An 18770-nucleotide genomic window follows, 5' to 3' on the forward strand; every position below is an offset into this window, starting at 1 on the left:
TTTTTTGGTTTTATGGTTACTAGTGCAAATGTCCATTCTTCATTTAAAAATAATATTAATTAGAAATAGTAAAAATCATCATTTTTGATATCAATAAAATTTTGATTTCTGATACCTTTAATGTGATTGTAACTAGTAAAAAAAAAACTTTTTAGATATCATTAATTAATTTCCATCTTATTAATATTGAAATCCAATTTCCAGATGTCTGAAATACCAAATTAGCATTTTCACTAGTTGCAATTATTAAAAAATAAATAAATAAATAATCAGGAATGGATATTTGTGCTAGTAACAATGAAATTAATGATATAAAAAAATGATCATTTTTAATTTTTACTAGTAAGAAATACTTTGCTAATATGTGTATTTGGAATTCCAACGAGTACAGAATTTATTCTAGATATTTATTATTGTGTTTTAATTAGGATTGAATGACATATTGTGAAATTCTACTAGTGAAAATGCTATTACAGATATCAAGATGTGGCTTTTACTAGTTACTTTTACAAGAATGTGTATTTCTGCAAGTTATGAGATCAATTTGATATCAAGAATTCACATTTTAACCAGTGCAAATAAAAAATTAGCACATTCACTAATAGTTCCAATCCTGTACCATGTCCTAATCAGGCACAACTCGATAAAGTGACGTGCGAATAAAGCTCTCTTCCATGTTCATTTAGTTTTTGTCCTCACCAGCCTTGATCGCAACAAGCGACAGGTGCAGCAGAAACAGACGCCAAGCTATGACAAAGTGTCCTATTGCGCTGTAAATCTGGTCCAAAATCCTGCTTCACAGAACCGTACATCAAATATCAAATAAGTTCTGACTGGCTGTGATTGTGTAACATAACGCCACATTTTCGTGTTCAGTGTAGACAGACAATTTAATCTTATCCCATCGCACCTGGTTAGGACATTGTGTGAGTCATTTTGGATAGCAATGTCTGCAACCTTTAAATGTCTTTGGAATATTTATTCAGACTTTCTGTTTTGTTTCAGGTATATACGTTAGACAAACACAAAGAGTACTCTGATTTCCAGGGCCCCCGACACTTCACTGTGCAGGAAGATGTGAGACTTGGAACTGTCATTGGCTCACTGGGAATTTCTAAGGTGCCCGAAAGACATTTGCGATATTCTATCATCGAAGGGGATGGCAGTGTGCAGTTTGGTGTCAAAAGCAATAATGGGGACCTGTATGTGGCACAACATCTGGACTATGAAGCCACTCAGCGTTACTTCTTGGTTGTACGTGTGGAAGCCCCTCCCACTTTCAATGTCACTGTATTTGTAACGATCAGTGTTGTTGATGTTAATGACCATGCTCCCTGGTTCCCCTGTGATGACAATGTTGTAGTGTGTGGTGTGCATGAGGATGTTGCACGTGGAACAGAACTGTATGTCTTTAACGCACATGATGGGGATGGAAGCCTGCGTAACAGTGAGCTTTATTATTCTTTGACCTATGACACCGATCCTGGCAAAGACGAGCTACCTTTCCACATCGACCCTCACACTGGAGTTGTCACAACAAATGCACAGTTGGACCGAGAACGCACTGAGAGCTTTGTGTTTAAAGTGACTGCCAGCGACCACACGGAGGAGCCCAACAATAGAAAACATCCTTCGGTCATTGTTCAGGTCATTATGTTTGATATCAATGATAACAGGCCCACGTTTGTCTCCATGGAAATAGCTTCTGTCTCAGAGGACACAGAGGTGGGACTCTTGGTTCATCACGTATTAACAAAAGATGAAGACGAAGGGAGTAACGGACACGTCATTTGCAGTCTGATATCAGGCAATGATAAAGGCTACTTTCGCATGGAAAGGACAGGTAAACTGCATACTATGGCATGATTTTCGGGATCTAAGTCAAAGAGAAAATCATTATGTTAAAGACAACATGAAATTAGAATAGATGCTATGTTCTTTGTTAAAGGGATAGTTCACCCAAAAATGAAAATTCCCTCATCATTTACTCACCCTCATGCCATCCCAGATGTGTATGACCTTCTTTCTTCAGCAGAACATGAATGAAGATGTATAGAAGAATATTTCAGCTCTGTGGGTCCATACAATGCAAGTGAATGGTGACCAACATTTTTAAGCTCCAAAAAGCACATAAACACAGCATAAAAGTAATCCATACGACTCCAGTGGTTTAATCCATGTCTTCAGAAGTGATATGATAGGTGTGGGTGAGCAACAGAACAAAGTTTCACTTTTACATCTGAACGTCACATGTGGTGCCTGTTTAGTTTCACTTTCACATCTGAAAGTGAAAGTGAAAGTGGAGATTTACACTAAAAAATTATTTTCTCACCCACACCTATCATATCACTTCTGAAGACATGGATTAAACCACTGGAGTCATATGGATTACTTTTATGCTGCCTTTATGTGCTTTCTGGTTACCATTCACTTGCATTGTATGGACCTACAGAGCTGAAATATTCTTCTAAAAATCTTAATTTGTGTTTTGCAGAAAAAAGAAAGTCATACACATCTGGGATGGCATGAGGGTGAGTAAATGATGAGAGAATTTTCATTTTGGGTGAACTATTCCTTTAAATAAAAGTCCCTGGTGTTAAAACGTGCCAAGTTCTTAGAAATGTCATCTTTGTATTTATTTGTGACAATTTTTTATGCCATTTAAAAAAATAAAAAATAAAATAAAATAAAAAATAATTAATGACTAACACAGTGAAGTTGTGGTTCATCAAGTTAAACAAGGTAAAAAATATTTCGAAAAAATATCATGTATTTTTGAGCAAGTAATATCAAGAAGTTGTGTTAGGGTTACTCCATTTAATCTGAACAAAACATGCCTTTTCATAAAAATCATATCTTATTTTTCTTATATCATATCATATTTAAATAGAAATAAAAATAAAATGCTCTTGACACATTGACATGAGGGTCTAAAGGGGTCTAAAGGTCTAAATACCCTGTTGTATGGTTTTCTTGTAACATGCATGTTAGTTGAGGGTTTTTTCTCAAATATTAGGGTTATAATATTTTAAAACAATCATTTCTTCACTTCTTATTTTTTAAGAAATAATAATAACAGAGTATGCCAAACTTCTGATGCCCACATTCCTTTTCATGAAATTCAGCCTTTTAATGAGTCTTTTAATCTTTTTTTATTGAATTTTTTTCATGTAAAACATTTATAAAGTTTATAAAGTTAATAGATACGGCCTTTGAAATGACTCACTCTTGACATAATCAAGGTTGCATGGAAAATGATATTTACCAATAATGCCATGCTCTATTTTCATGATCCAGTCAAATTCAGATGGATAAAATCAAGTACTTGCATATATTATTTCCCACCGTATAGACTCTGTTTTTAATGCCTGCTGATTTTTATTTTCAATCTAGCAACTGAATAAAGGAAAGGTGTCTTTGTTGAACTTTAGAGAATTGAACTGTATTTTACTTCTCTCTCTCTCTCTCTCAGGGCATCTGTACCTGAACTCTTCCCTGGATTACGAATCCCAGCAAGTCCATATCCTCACGGTCCAGGCCACAGACAGTGGCGTCCCCTCCCTGTCCTCCACGCAGACACTCACCGTGAAGGTTCTGGATGTTAATGACCAGTATCCTATGTTTCAGCAGCATGTTTACAATACCACTGTCATGGAGAACAGAGAACCAGGAGAGATCATCGTCACAGTCACTGCAGTCGACCTGGACTCAGGTACCACCTTAACATCTCATGATGAGAACTTGAGAATATTTAAACACTATTCAGTTCAGCATTTAACTCGATCAATATTTCCTGAAAACAAGAGAGTACCATTTGGTACTCGAAGAGTATTTTAGGTAAAGAAGGCAGTTGTTGAAATCACCACAAGATGGCAATATGGTTACTCACACAGTTTTCAGTAGCCATGCAGCAGAACGATCAGAAAACAGCAGTTCTGAATGGTCTGTGATTGATATCTAGCAAACATATTTGTAAACTAATATTGATGATTTTATTTCTGTTGGCATAAATACTGTATATTGAAATTTTAAAACTACATGATTTTATCTTCCCAGAACAGGGTGGACATGTTATGTGTGACCACACATGACTAACACCACAAAATAAAGGACAACATAGAGTTATAAACTTCAAAATAACTCAAAGTGATTTAGCAGAATGGCTGATGTCACCTCCAGTGTGTGTGATGTCATTTCATAACATATATGTTCAATGAAAGGTCATAGTATCATGACATAACAGCGTGGACAATCAAGGGACACACCAAAACCTCCACTATCAGTGTTGAAATGACACATTCACCACAAATGAATACATGTTAGTGAGAGACTGTTACACTAAACTCTTAACTTTATGTGAAATCCAATGATTTAGCATTTATTTTTGTCAGAGATGTTTGACGTGCAGTTTGGGGACACGATGACCAAGAAGAAGAGAGAGAGGGAGAGAAAAGGCTTTACATGAAAATAGTGTATTTCTCCTTGGATAAGTGTTGTTGTTTTGGCAGTATATAGTGTTTATCATCAGGGAAATGTAAGAAAATCACGTGAAGCGTTTGAACTAAACCTGTACTACTGTACATTTATTTAGTATTAAAAGTGCTGCAGTTTTTCTCACCTCTCTCTCTCTCTTCCAGAATGAGCACACTGACATATGAAATAAAATGTAATGCCATGTCACGAGTAGGTGCTTTACTGGTGTTTTACAATCCCAATGGTAGGAACACTTAACATGCACTCGGTAGAGTTAGAGAATAGAAAACATCATTAGCCTGCTATGAAATCAATGGAAGTCTATAAGATGTCCTCACTTATATACTGTAGTGAAACAAACCTGTGTGTGTGTCTGAGTGTGTGTGTCTGAGTGTGAGTGTGTGTGTGTGTGTCTGAGTGTGTGTGTCTGAGTGTGAGTGTGTGTGTGATTGTGTGAGTGTGTGAGTGTGTCTGAGTGTGTGTGTGTGTTTGAGTGTGTGTGTGTGTGTGAGTGTGTATGTCTGAGTGTGAGTGTGTGTGTCTGAGTGTGAGTGTGTGTGTCTGAGTGTGAGTGTGTATGTCTGAGTGTGAGTGTGTGTGTGTGTGTGAGTGTGTATGTCTGAGTGTGAGTGTGTGTGTGTGTGTGAGTGTGTATGTCTGAGTGTGAGTGTGTGTGTCTGAGTGTGAGTGTGTGTGTCTGAGTGTGAGTGTGTGTGTCTGAGTGTGAGTGTGTATGTCTGAGTGTGAGTGTGTGTGTCTGAGTGTGAGTGTGTGTGTGTCTGAGTGTGTGTGTCTGAGTGTGAGTGTGTGTGTGATTGTGTGAGTGTGTGTGTGTCTGAGTGTGTGTGTGTGTCTGAGTGTGTGTGTGTGTGTGAGTGTGTATGTCTGAGAGTGAGTTTGTGTCTGAGTGTGAGTGTGTGTGAGTGTGTCTGAGTGTGAATGTGTGTGTGTGTGTGCGTGCGTTTGTGTGTGTGTGTGAGTGTGAGTGTGTGTGTGTGCGTGTGTGTGAGTGTGCATGTGTGTGAGTGTGTGTGCATGTGTGAGTGTGTATGCGTGTGCGTGTGTGTGTGTGTGTGTGTGTCTGAGTGTGTGTGTGTGTGTGTGTGTGTGTGTGTGTGAGTGTGCGTGTGTGTGAGTGTGTGTGCGTGTGTGAGTGTGTATGCGTGTGAGTGTGCGAGTGCGCGTGTGTGTGTGTGTGAGTGCGTGTGGGAATGCGTGTGTGTGTGTGAGTGTGCATGTGTGTGAGTGTGTGTGTGTATGCGTGTGCGTGTGTGTGTGCGCGTGCACGATTGTGTGTGTGTGCGCGTGTGTGAGTGTGTGTGAGTGCGTGTGTGTGCATGTGAGTGTGTGTGTGTGAGTGCGTGTGTGTGCATGTGAGTGTGTGTGTGTGTGTGTGTGTGAGTGCGTGTGTGAGCGTGAGTGTGTGTGTGTGTGTGAGTGCGTGCGTGAGTGTGTGTGTGTGTGCGCGTGTGAGTGCGTATGTGCGTATATGTGTGAGTGTGTGTGTGAGTGAGTGTGTGCGTGTGTGTGTGTGAGTGTGTGTGCGAGTGCGCGTGTGTGAGTGTGAGTGTGTTTGTGTGTGTTTGTGTGTGTGCATGTGTGTGAGTGTGTGTGAGTGCGTGTGTGTGCGTGTGAGTGCGTGTGTGTGTGTGTGTGAGTGCGTGTGTGAGCGTGAGTGTGTGTGTGTGTGCGTGTCTGTGAGTGTGTGTGTGAGTGCGTGCGTGTGTGAGTGTGTGTGTGTGTGTGTGTGTGTGTGCGTGAGTGCGTATGTGCGTATATGTGTGAGTGTGTGTGAGTGTGTGCGTGTGTGTGTGTGTGAGTGTGTGTGCGAGTGCACGTGTGTGAGTGTGTTTGTGTGTGTGTGTGTGTTTGTGTGTGTGTCTGAGTGTGAATGTGTGTGTGTGTGTGCGTGCGTTTGTGTGTGTGTGTGAGTGTGTGAGTGTGTGCGTGTGTGTGAGTGTGCATGTGTGTGAGTGTGTGTGAGTGTGTATGCGTGTGTGTGTGTGTGTGTGTGTGTGTGTGTGTGTGTGTCTGAGTGTGTGTGTGTGTGTGAGTGCGTGTGTGTGTGTGAGTGTGCATGTGTGTGAGTGTGTGTGCGTGTGTGAGTGTGTATGCGTGTGAGTGTGCGAGTGCGCGTGTGTGCGCGCGCGCGTGTGTGTGTGTGAGTGCGTGTGGGAATGCGTGTGTGTGTGTGAGTGTGCATGTGTGTGAGTGTGTGTGTGTATGCGTGTGCGTGTGTGTGTGCGCGTGCACGATTGTGTGTGTGTGCGCGTGTGTGAGTGTGTGTGAGTGCGTGTGTGTGCATGTGAGTGTGTGTGTGTGTGTGTGAGTGCGTGTGTGAGCGTGAGTGTGTGTGTGTGTGTGTGTGAGTGCGTGCGTGAGTGTGTGTGCGTGTGAGTGCGTATGTGCGTATATGTGTGAGTGTGTGTGTGAGTGAGTGTGTGCGTGTGTGTGAGTGTGTGTGCGAGTGCGCGTGTGTGAGTGTGAGTGTGTTTGTGTGTGTGTGTGTTTGTGTGTGTGCGTGTGTGTGAGTGTGTGTGAGTGCGTGTGTGTGCGTGTGAGTGCGTGTGTGTGTGTGTGTGTGTGAGTGCGTGTGTGAGCGTGAGTGTGTGTGTGAGTGCGTGCGTGTGTGAGTGTGTGTGTGTGTGTGTGTGTGTGCGTGTGAGTGCGTATGTGCGTATATGTGTGAGTGTGTGTGAGTGAGTGTGTGCGTGTGTGTGTGTGTGAGTGTGTGTGCGAGTGCACGTGTGTGAGTGTGTGTGTGTGTTTGTGTGTGTGAGTGTGTGTGTGCGTGTGTGTGTGTGTGCGAGTGCGCGTGTGTGAGTGTGAGTGTGTTTGTGTGTGTTTGTGAGTGTGTGAGTGTGTTTGTGTGTTTGTGTGTGTGTGTTTGTGTGTGTGCGCGTGTGTGAGTGCGTGTGAGTGCGTGTGTGTGCGTGTGAGTGCGTGTGTGTGTGTGTGTGTGTGTGTGTGTGTGTGTGTGAGTGCGTGTGTGAGCGTGAGTGTGTGTGTGTGCGTGTGTGAGTGTGTGTGTGAGTGCATACGTGTGTGAGTGTGTGTGTGTGTGTGTGTGTGTGTGTGCGTGTGTGAGTGCGTATGTGCGTATATGTGTGAGTGTGTGTGTGAGTGAGTGTGCGTGTGTGTGTGTGAGTGTGTGTGCGAGTGCGCGTGTGTGAGTGTGAGTGTGTTTGTGTGTGTTTGTGTGTGTGTGTGTTTGTGTGTGTGTGAGTGTGTTTGTGTGTGTGTGTTTGTGTGTGTGTGTGTGTGTGTGAGTGTGTTTGTGTCTGTGTGTGTGTGTGTCTGTGTGTGTGTCTGTGTGTGTGTGAGTGCGTATGTGCGTATATGTGTGAGTGTGCGTGTGTGTGTGTGAGTGTGTGTGTGAGTGTGTTTGTGTGTGTGTGTGTGTGTGTGTGTGTTTGTGTGTGTGTGTGTGTGTGTCTGTGTGTCTGTGAGTGTGTGTGTGTCTGTGTGAGTGCGTGTGTGTGCGTGTGAGTGCGTGTGAGTGCGTGTGTGAGCGTGCGTGTGTGTGTGTGTGTGCGTGTGTGTGTCTGTGTGGTTGTGTGTGTTTGTGAGTGTGTGTGTGTGTGTATGGTGTGTGTGTGTGTGGGCAGGTTTAAGTGGTTTACGAGGACTTTTTTTTTAGGTTATAAACTGGTAATTACAAGGGTATTATGCTATAAATGTGGTTTATGAGGACATTTCTAGTGTCCCCATAATTCAAATCATTTAAAAAACATACTAAACGATGTTTTATTGAAAATGTAAAAATGCAGAAAGTTTTTTGTGAGGGTTAGGTTTAGGGGTAGGGTTAGGGTTAGGGGATAGAATCTATAGTTCATACAGAATAAAAATCATTATGTCTATGGAGAGTCCTCATAATGATAGCTGCACCAACATGAGTGTGTGTGTGTGTGTGTGTGTGTGTGTGAGTGTGTGTGTGTGTGTGTGTGTGTCTGTGTGTGTGTGTCTGTGTGTGTGTCTGTGTGTGTGAGAGTGTGTGTGTGTGTGTGTGTGTGTGAGTGTGTGTGTGTCTGTGTGTGTGTGAGAGTGTGTGTGTGTGTGTGTGTGTGTGTGAGTGTGTGTGTGTGTTTGTGTGTGTCTGTGTGTGTGTGTGTGTGTCTGTGTGTGTGTGTGTGTGTGTGTGTGTGTGTGAGAGAGTGTGTGTGTGTGTGTGTGTGTGAGTGTGTGTGTGTCTGTGTGTGTGTGAGAGTGTGTGTGAGTGTGTGTGTGTGTGTGTGTGTGAATGTGAGTGTGTGTGTGTGTGTGTGTGTGTGTGTGTGTGAGTTTGTGTTTCAGGTCAATTTCTCTCGATTTGTGAAACATTCTCAGCAGTTTGGGTGTGTGAAGCTAAAATATGGGACAAACAGCATCACGTATGGATCTCATACGGAGTGCATTTGTTTTCTCAATTACGGAATGATTCCTTATTTTACGGGATGTTTGGCAACATATATTTTGCTAATTAATTGTACCTGACACTGCTTCAGCATGAGATTGTCTCTTAAGGTGAACTTAAGTGATAATGTACCAATTACAACAAAGAAACGTCAGTTTCACAAAACAGCTTCGAATATAGTTAAAGGGAAACTAACATGACGGTAGATTGTGAATTTCTGAAGCAGCAAATCAAATGAGTACTCAGAGGGTATACTTGAATATTGATCCTTAGAAGTCGTTATAAGCAAACAGCCCTGGGAAAAAAGTAAACATACGGCGTATACGTGCGTATGGCCCCGACTACACCGCTGATGTTAAATATTTAACGCCTCTCTGGAATACGCAATTCTGAATGACGCCATCCAGCGTTCTGATATTTCTGAATAACAACCGCACTTGTAGTCTTGTAATAAGCGGGATAATGATGAGCAGGCAGACGGCCATTTTTGCAAAATAAACACCAACAGGTTCATCAACCGGAGTTGAAATTAAGCTCTTTCTAGAAACGTTTAACATAATAACATAATTTTAACCCAAATAAATCTTTCATGTCCATTTATTGATTTATTTGGTAGGTTTCCATGTAATAAGCGGGATAATGTTCAGTCAATGCAAAATAAACCCCTTTAGGGTGATACAAGCTGACTGCACATTATACCTTACTTACAGACAGTTATAACAAGTTATGTGAATGCCACTGTCAGCTAGATAGTTTGATTTGAATAAGTTTCACTTATAGTTTCTATACTGTAATAGCATGTTGTAGCGGTGTTATTGATCATACTATAATACTCACTTCTATAACAGTAATCTGCAAATTCTTTCTCCATGCAAAACTTGTCAGCATGAGTAATCTGAGGCTGTGGTTTTCTTTCATATTTGTCCATTATGAGTTCAGTCTGGAGGACCAGACGGCCTTGGTCATTAGGCTTGACATTTATTTACTTAACACACTGCTGTTTAAAACATACATCCACCTGAATTGTTTCATTGAACTTGATTGCTAACATAAATCAACAGGACTTTGTGTTCTTTATCGCACGCTGTGTGTTATTCTGTGCGCCTTGTCCCCAGTCCAAATATTCACAAATCTACCGGGGCCTTTTAAAATGCCTGAGCCGCAATATCAGTGTCTGCCTGCCCGTCTCTGTGTTACTGACATTCTCCTAGAACAGCAGTCAGGCCTCCTGCAGGATATTTGAAATTGTGTGTGATGATTCACTAACTCAAGCCATCTGTGCTAATAAAGGCCAGTCATTTTTTTCTCCCAGAATTCCCTCCTCTCAGCATTGTGGTCTTTGGTTTGTTTTTTAATTTTATCTTGCATTTCGTTAAACCCACCAAAACCACTGCGCCATATGCTGCTGCTCATCAGTTGAAGATTCATACTGATAGTAACTGATGCAACTATGTCTTACTGTTACATTAATGCAGGTAGATTGTTGTACACTCATAAAGCTGATATATGATGCTTGTGGCTACTGGTGAAGTTTCCAGCTTGTGAATTGAGTGTGTGTGTGTGTGTGTGTGTGTGTGCTCATACTTCTGTTCTACCTTCACCCTGAATCCAATTTATTTCCACCAGTGTGCTAGTTGTATGTTTTTCTCTGCCGTTTTTTTTTTTTTTTAAAGTGCTGTTTTCATTTCAAAGATCAGATAAGACACTCTTTGCTGCTTTGCGGGACAGTGTGGTTAACAAAGGCTGACCTTATTTAGCTGTCAAACTTTCACCAGAGCTCCACTCTCCTTTGTTGGCAGCTGTAGCACATATGTGGAGGGAAACTCTCGTGAAAAAGGCAATTACTTGTTGTAGTTAAACTCCTCGTCATGATGTCATGCGGTCTATGGCTTTACTAAAGGTTTACTAAAGGTTTGCTTGTATGAAAACATGTGCAAACTTGATAACACGCTAAAAAAAAGTCCGAGCTGATCTACTAACGTAGTCTTTTAAGGATTGCGTCTTTCAGATGCGCAAAATAGCACATCTTGGCAATTTTTGCGTGTTTCCCCGAAATGAATATTCAGTTTAGAGGAATCAGAAACTACAGAAGCAAATTCATACGAATGAAAGGCAGGTATTAAGGAAGGTTATATTTATATTGCACTTTCCTGACACTACACTCAAAGCACTTTACACGGTGAACAGGGGACTCTCCTCAACCACCACCAGTGTGCAGCATCCACCTGATGCAATGGCAGCCATAGTGCACCAGTACACTCACCACACACCAGCTATTGCTGGAGAGGAGAGAGAGTGGAGTGATAGAGCCAATTAATGGATGGGGATTAGTAGGAGGCCATGATTGAGAAGGGCCAATGGGGGGAATTTGGCCAAGACACTGGGGTTTCACCCCTACACTTGGGATTTTTAATGACCACAGAGAGTCAGGACCTCAGTTTAACATCTCATCCAAAGGACAGTGCCTTTTTACAGTATAGTGTCCCCATCACTATACTGGGGCATCAGGACCTACACAGTCCACAGGGTGAGCATCCCTTGCTGGACTCCCTAATACCTCTTCCAGCAACAACTTCAGTTTTTCCAGGAGGTCTCCCAACCAGGTACTGACCAGGCTCTGCCCTGCTTAGCTTCAGTAGGCAACCAGTCTTGAGCTACAGGGTGATATGGCTGCTGGCGTTTAATCTGATTTGTACAGTGCATCATGCTGTCGTTGTGATAAAAAGGAGACTTTGAGAACAGATAATACATATAACACCCTTTATTGACACACATTAATGTGAAATCAAAAACAGTTTTATTCGATTATTTTAAAACCCAATATCATAACTGATATCATCATAAGCCTAATAACAATTTATGCCCAAATTATGTCGTAATTTAATGTTTTAAACAAGTAGTGGTTCTTTCCAGTACTCGAAGCACCTGTACGCCGAACAGGTTTTGTCTTGTCTGTGAAACGAGCAGGGAGCACAAGTTCTGTACCGTGCAGCTTTGCCATGGTCAAGATAATAGCGGTTTGAAATTCAGATTTCATTGAAGTATACATCAGTGTTGCGATGGTTTAACGTGTACATAATATTGTATTTTCCTTGTGAATTATGAACATTTCAAGTGAAGAGTGTCATGTGCATTCTCATCAACTACTCTTACACTTACTATATAGCAGGGATTTTATGAGTGAATAAAAATACAGTGGTATTTAATGAGAGCTGTGCTGTAATTGCATTTGGTGCAAATACCACATGCAAAAGATTCCTTTTGGAGGGTGTGTCCAACATATTTGCACGTGTAGTTATTTGTGCGATATTTCTTAGTAAATCACCCGGAAAACGGCCACGACGCGCACACGCAATTTCATAGATTGCACAAGCAAGTTAGCACCCGTTATTTGAGATCTTAGTAAATCGGGGCCTATGTGTAATCAGAAACGTTGGGGCAACTTCTTGTAGACAAACAAACCCTCCTGGCTGATGAGTGATTCGAGTACTGACTGTGTGTGCATCTGTGTTCCCCGCAGAGGAAAATACTGCCGTAAGCTACAGCTTGTTGCCCAGTCCAGGATATGAGCTCTTTACAATAAACTCCCACACCGGTCAGATCAGCACCTCTACACGGCTAGACAGAGAGGTCCATTCCAGATTTACTCTTAGAGGTGAGACCTTCTGTAAGAAATCATGGGCCAATCACTGCACTGCTTACATACTGAATTACAGATCAGTATATCTATTCTAGATGCCAGAATATGCAGTTTATAAGCGGCGCAATGTTTCAGTTTTCATAGTTAAAGGGATAGTCACCCAATCATTTACTCACCCTCATGATATCCCAGGTTTGACTTTCTTTCTTCACCAGAACACATTTGATGAAAATTAGAAAATATCTCAGCTCAGTAGGTCCTTATAATGCAAGTGAATGGAGATTTCTCTTTTGAAGCTCCAAAAACCACAGACAGTCAGCATAAATGTCATCCAAACGACACCAGTGGTTAAATTAATGTCTTCTAAAGAGACACGATCACTTTTGGTGTGAAAAAGATCAATATTTCAGTACTTTTTAACTATAATCCAACACTTCCATTAAGCTTCATGAGAGGATAGAGATCACGTGGTCTCTCGTGTGACGTCTTCGCGTGGCCATGTTATGGACGTAATCTCACGTTCCGCACCATTGTGAGTAAAGAAACAGATAAATACAGATCTAAACCAAAATCAACGAAGCTTCTGTACAGCGTTCCTCCTTCTCACTTGTAAACAGAACTGCTCTTCCTGGTGTGACGCACATACCAACGCAATTCTGTCACACGCGAATACCGCTGTAGAACAGAAGCATGATTTAGAGTAAAAAAAAGTACTTAAATATTTATCTTTTTCGCAACAAAAGCAATCGTGTTGCTTTGGAAGACATTAATTTTACCGTTGGAGTCATATCAATGACATTTCTGCTGACTGTCTGTGATTTTTGGAGCTTCAAAAGAGAAATCTCCATTCACTTGCATTTTAAGGACCTACTGAGCTGAGATATTTTTCTATTTATCTTCAAATGTGTTCTGGTGAAGAAAGAAAGTCAAACACACCTGGGATATCATGAGGGTGAGTAAATAATGAGAGAATTTTCATTTTTGGGTGAACTATCCCCTTTTTTTATATTCGTGTGTACAGAAAATTGTACTGTGTTTACATCATCTCATCTAGGACCTCCCATATTTTCAAGCTGTAACTGTAGAGCAAATGGTTTGAGCTGACATTTGCATACTTGGTTCTGAAATTGATCATGTTTTATACATGCACACACTGATTTATATTAGACTGTATTCAATGAGAAGAATTATAGATTCGCCTATTGACAGTAAGAAATGTACCGTTTTCTTCAGTAGTATTTGTATTTGTTTTCTTTTGGAATAGGAGTATTTGCATGCTAAATAGTTTCAGATGTTTCACATGTCAATGTTTGCTTGCTCATGGAGTGTGATGAGCAATTAGAGGTAATCATCAAATACAATAACATTTATCTCTGGAATGACATGAAGATTGATTCAGTGTTGGAATGATCATCGTGAAACACGCCTGCAAATTTCAAGACAGTTTATTTTTCTTTGTTTCACAGAACACTGTTAGCACAATTGTACAGTAATAAGCTGTAATTGCATGCTCTTTACATACTTGATTTGTTTCCTGATTGGTCTTATGATATCAGTATAATGATCTGATAACCTCATCATCAACCATCACATGGTTTAATGGCTGCTTCACAGTTCAAGCAGAGGACAGTGGAACTCCGTCTCTCTCCAGCACTGCTACGGTCTTGTGCTCTGTCCTGGATGATAACGACAACACTCCAGAATTTTCTCAACCTGACTTTCACATAGTAATCCCAGAGAACCTACCTCCAGGAGTCATTCACACAGTCCAGGCCTCAGATGTTGATATTGGACTAAATGGAACCATTCAGTACTCCTTAGAAGGCAAGTACATTTAATTATTGGTCTAATTTAACACATTCCAATCATTTACTGATTTTACAAATATTCTCGAACTGCCACGCTGCTATCTTTTACATTAATACATTAATAGTGTGAATCAGCACTTACATATATTACATTTTGTTTACTTTCCTTTTTGTCTACTTTGAGAAGACGCAGATCAGTGTTTCAGCATTGATGCTGTGACTGGGGAAATCAGCAGCACTAGAGTCCTTGACAGAGAGGAGCGATCCAACTACACCCTCTTCATCACTGCAGCTGACCGTGGGCATCCACCTCTGAGTTCCACTACACTCCTGCACATCACCCTCTCAGATGAAAACGACAACAGTCCCACTTTCACTCGCAAAAGCTACCATGGCACCGTTAGCGAGGGGCTTCCTGCTGGTTCAGAGGTCATACATCTGATAGCTCAGGATACTGATGAGGGGCCCAATGGAGTAGTCACCTTCTCCTTGCTGGAGGAGAATTCTGGAAATTTTTATGTTGATGGCTCTACTGGTGTAATAAGGCTGGCAAAGCCACTGGACCGTGAAACTCGTTCCCAGCATATCTTCCGTGCTGTGGCTACTGATGGATGCAGCCAGGGCCCACTTAGCTCAATTGCCACAGTTACGATACAGGTGGAAGATATCAATGACAATCCACCATCATGTATTAAGGAACCCATGCAGGTGTCAGTCTCTTCCACGAGCACACGTCTCCATCACCCCATCTTCACAGTTACAGCTCATGATTCAGACCAAGGAGACAACGGGACAGTAGTGTATAGCCTAGCAGAAGAAGATGAGCTGTTTCAGATAGATGGGTCATCTGGAGCTTTGAGGTTAAAAGCCCCCCTGAAAGGTGATGTCTCTGGGACAAAGCTGCTCCATGTACGGGCTGCAGATTTGGGTAGACCCTCCCTCACCTCCAGCTGCCTGCTGCTTGTACAGCTGAACGAAGAGGAGCCACCACTGCAGTTTACTGAGGAGCTCTATGAAGTCACCATGCTAGAGAACACCAAGACAGGTCTATTTTGAGCAACTTTATTAACTAATCGATGTAGCATTCTGACAAAATGTATAGCACCATTAAGTTTTCTCTTGACTTTGCACCATTGATTTAGTTTGTGTTAACATTTTTGAATGGGTTTCAGAGGCCTGTGTTTCTTATCAGGTCAGTATCTGTGGGAATGGGACTGACTGTGTTTGTGTGTCACTTCTCATTTGCAAGGCTCTTGGGTGGCAAATGTTGTAGCTCATGACCAGACATCAGATGAAGGAACAATCAAGTACAGTATTTTCAGTGGCAATGAGAATGAAGCCTTCAGTATTAATCCAAGTACAGGTGAGAAATATATATGCTTCATCAAGGTTCTCTCTTACCATCTCTGTTTAAAAATGTTTAAAGGGGTCATACATATATATATATATATATATATATATATATATATATATATATATATATATATATATATATATAGAGTATATGTTCCTTGAGGTTCCCTTATAATAGTCATATTTGCAAAACATTTTCCACCCTCATTGTGAGCCTCTGTCAGAAACGCTCGGTTTTGGTGCTGCTTCTCCTTTAAGACTTGACAGTAAACGCCCACTGTTCTGATTGGCTCTCTCCTTGTCATCTCACTGCTCACCACTACTGGGCCGGGCTACGGAAGTGATAAGGTAAAGTAGGCATTGATGTGTTGTTGTGAAGGCGGTCAGATGCAAATGTCTACCGCAGTGTGACATCACTGTGTGGAGGAAGTAGGGAACGAGTCGTTATGGCAGCTTGCTTTCAACAAATGTTCTTTTTTGCAGTGAGAAGGACAACACTTCCATGTCAAAAAATCAAGGAAAATGTAATTTTTCATGCCATGACCCCTTTATTGTTACTTTATAGACTTCTAGCATTCCTGTGGCTGATCACCTCATGTGTTCCTTTCTTCATTAATTTAGATCAGTTAGATTTTGCCATCAACACCACACAAAATATATCCAATCACAGACAGCATGACAGCAGTGTGGTCAAAAGAGGGGTAAAGAGTACTCTTTGTAATAACAAAGAGACATGAGAGAGATAAAATGGCTCTTTCCATCTTACAGGAGATATCACAGTTATGGAGCAAAGACTGCTAGATTTTGAGGTAGAGCGAAAAATTCACCTCGTGGTTCTGGCTGAGAACAGACACCAAACAGCCTATGCCAGGGTGACCATCAATCTACTTGACGTCAATGACAATGTACCAGTGTTCAAGCAAAGCTACTACAGAACAGCTGTATTGGAGGGACAAATTCACAACACCTTTGTCATGCAGGTAAAGATCGTAACTATGCCATGATTTTTATGGTAATCATGCTCTGATATTGTAGTAGTGTTTTGAATAAGCTTCAATGAAACTCTGATGCACAAACTAATGTAAATAGACCAAATATTTGTTTTGTAATCAACTGGCAGTTTTAAATAAAATTCACACATCACATGCATGTTTGTCAGACTAAAGGGATAGTTCACCCAAAAATGAAAATTCTCTCATTATTTACTCACCCTCATGATATCCCAGATGTGTTTGATTTTCTTTCTTCAGCAGAACACATTTGAAGAAAAATAGAAAAATATCTTTTTTGGTCCTTAAGGCCATGTCCACACTAATATGTTTTCATTTGAAAATGCATCTTTTTCTCTACGTTTTGGTCTTCCATCCATACTGAGATGGCGTTTTTGTCAGCGAAAACTGAGCTTTTTAAAAAACGCTCTTCCAGGTGGATAGATTTGAAAACGCCATCTTCACGTTGTAGTGTGGACTGAGAAAACGGATCTGAAAATGATGATGTATTTGTTGCCATGGGACGCAGTCATGTGATCCATTCAACCAAAACAATCAAGATGACGGCCTGTATTAGAGCGGTGCTTTTGTGCCTGATATTCACTTTGATTGCGTTCTTAAAGATACGTTACTTTGTACAACATTCAGAACTGGTGTCCATCAACGAAACACGATTTCAGATCGTACATGCAATAGCATTTTTTCATATGCGCAGTTAGGGGATTTAAGCATGTTCATATGTTTCATTGTGGTTGAGCAACTTTTGGAAAATGCTTGAAAACGTCATTATATCATCAGTGTATTTTCAAATGTATCCAGATTAATGTAGACATAGCCTAAAATGCAATTGGATGGTGATTTCACTTTTGAAGCTCCAAAAATCACAGACAGTCAGCATAAACGTCATCGATACGACTCCAGTGGTTTATTAATGTCTTCTAAAGCAATACGATCATTTTTGGTGTGAAAAAGATCAATATGTAAGTACTTTTTAACTCTAAATCATGCTTCCGTGAGCTTCATGAGAGGGTGGAGTCCAAGCGGTCTCTTGTGTGACAGTTGAGACATCCAGGATAAGCACACAAACACACCATTGTGAGTAAAGAAACAGATAAATACAGATCTAAACCAAAACCAACCAAGATACTGTACAGCATTCCTCCTTCTCACTTGTAAACAGCGCTGCTCTTCCGGATGTGACGCACGTGCGTCAGTTCTTGCGTGTTTCAAATGCCAATGCGATTACATCAAACATGCATATTGCTGCTCACCGGAAGCATGATTTAGAGTTTTAAAAGTACTTAAACATTGATCTTTTTCACACTAAAAGCAATCGTGTCGCTTTAAAAGACATTAATTTAACCGCTGGAGTCATATGGATGACGTTTATGCTGACTGTCTGTGATTTTTGGAGTTTCAAAAGAGAAATCTCCATTCACTTGCATTTTAAGGACCTGCTGAGCTGAGATATTTTTCTATTTTACTTCAAATGTGTTCTGGTGAAGAAAGAAAGTCAAACATACCTGGGATATCATGAGGGTGAGTAAATGATGAGAGAGTTTTCAGCTTTGGGCGAACTAACTCTTTAGCCTCAATATGCATTGCTAACTTTCCAACCTTAGAATGCATAACACTACTTTTTTGTTGTGCATTTTTATGATAATTTAGAATGCATTTTAACTCTCAGTCTGGATCATCATTTTAACAATGCTATTTAAATATAATTTTGTAGGTGTTAGCCACAGACTCTGACAGTGGTGTAAATGGGCAGATCAGTTACTTCATTGTTGATGGGAATGACAATAATGCATTTGTGATCGACTCTGTACGTGGGATTCTTGCCACCAACACTGTCCTGGACAGAGAAATTGTCTCATCCTACAAGTAAGACACACCCTCTAAGCTTCTTGTACTCTGAAAGAATGTTATAAGGAAATGGTCTATTGGAAATCCTCTAGACATCAGTTCCTATTCCTTTTATCCTCCAGCACTGTAAATATATATAATAAAGCTGGTCTTTAACCCTTGTGCGACCTTCTGGACATTTTTGTCTTTTTCATTTTTGTTTATGCCAACGGCATGTATTTGTTGGGGGAATTTTGATATTTCAACCT

General features: G+C 40.9%; 1 protein-coding gene across 1 annotated transcript in view; it reads left to right on the forward strand.

Moving 5' to 3' along the window:
- Positions 1-18770, forward strand: part of dchs2 (dachsous cadherin-related 2) — a 45081-nt gene that overhangs the window by 18924 nt on the left and 7387 nt on the right. The window contains exons 9-16 of the mRNA XM_051704959.1: positions 1006-1843; positions 3473-3712; positions 12387-12521; positions 14121-14330; positions 14508-15359; positions 15564-15677; positions 16436-16647; positions 18389-18540. Coding sequence (XP_051560919.1) covers positions 1006-1843; positions 3473-3712; positions 12387-12521; positions 14121-14330; positions 14508-15359; positions 15564-15677; positions 16436-16647; positions 18389-18540 — 2753 coding nt within the window. The remainder of the gene's footprint in view (positions 1-1005; positions 1844-3472; positions 3713-12386; positions 12522-14120; positions 14331-14507; positions 15360-15563; positions 15678-16435; positions 16648-18388; positions 18541-18770) is intronic.

This window comes from Myxocyprinus asiaticus, chromosome 8 (genome assembly GCF_019703515.2).
Source record: "Myxocyprinus asiaticus isolate MX2 ecotype Aquarium Trade chromosome 8, UBuf_Myxa_2, whole genome shotgun sequence".
NCBI lineage: Eukaryota > Metazoa > Chordata > Actinopteri > Cypriniformes > Catostomidae > Myxocyprinus > Myxocyprinus asiaticus.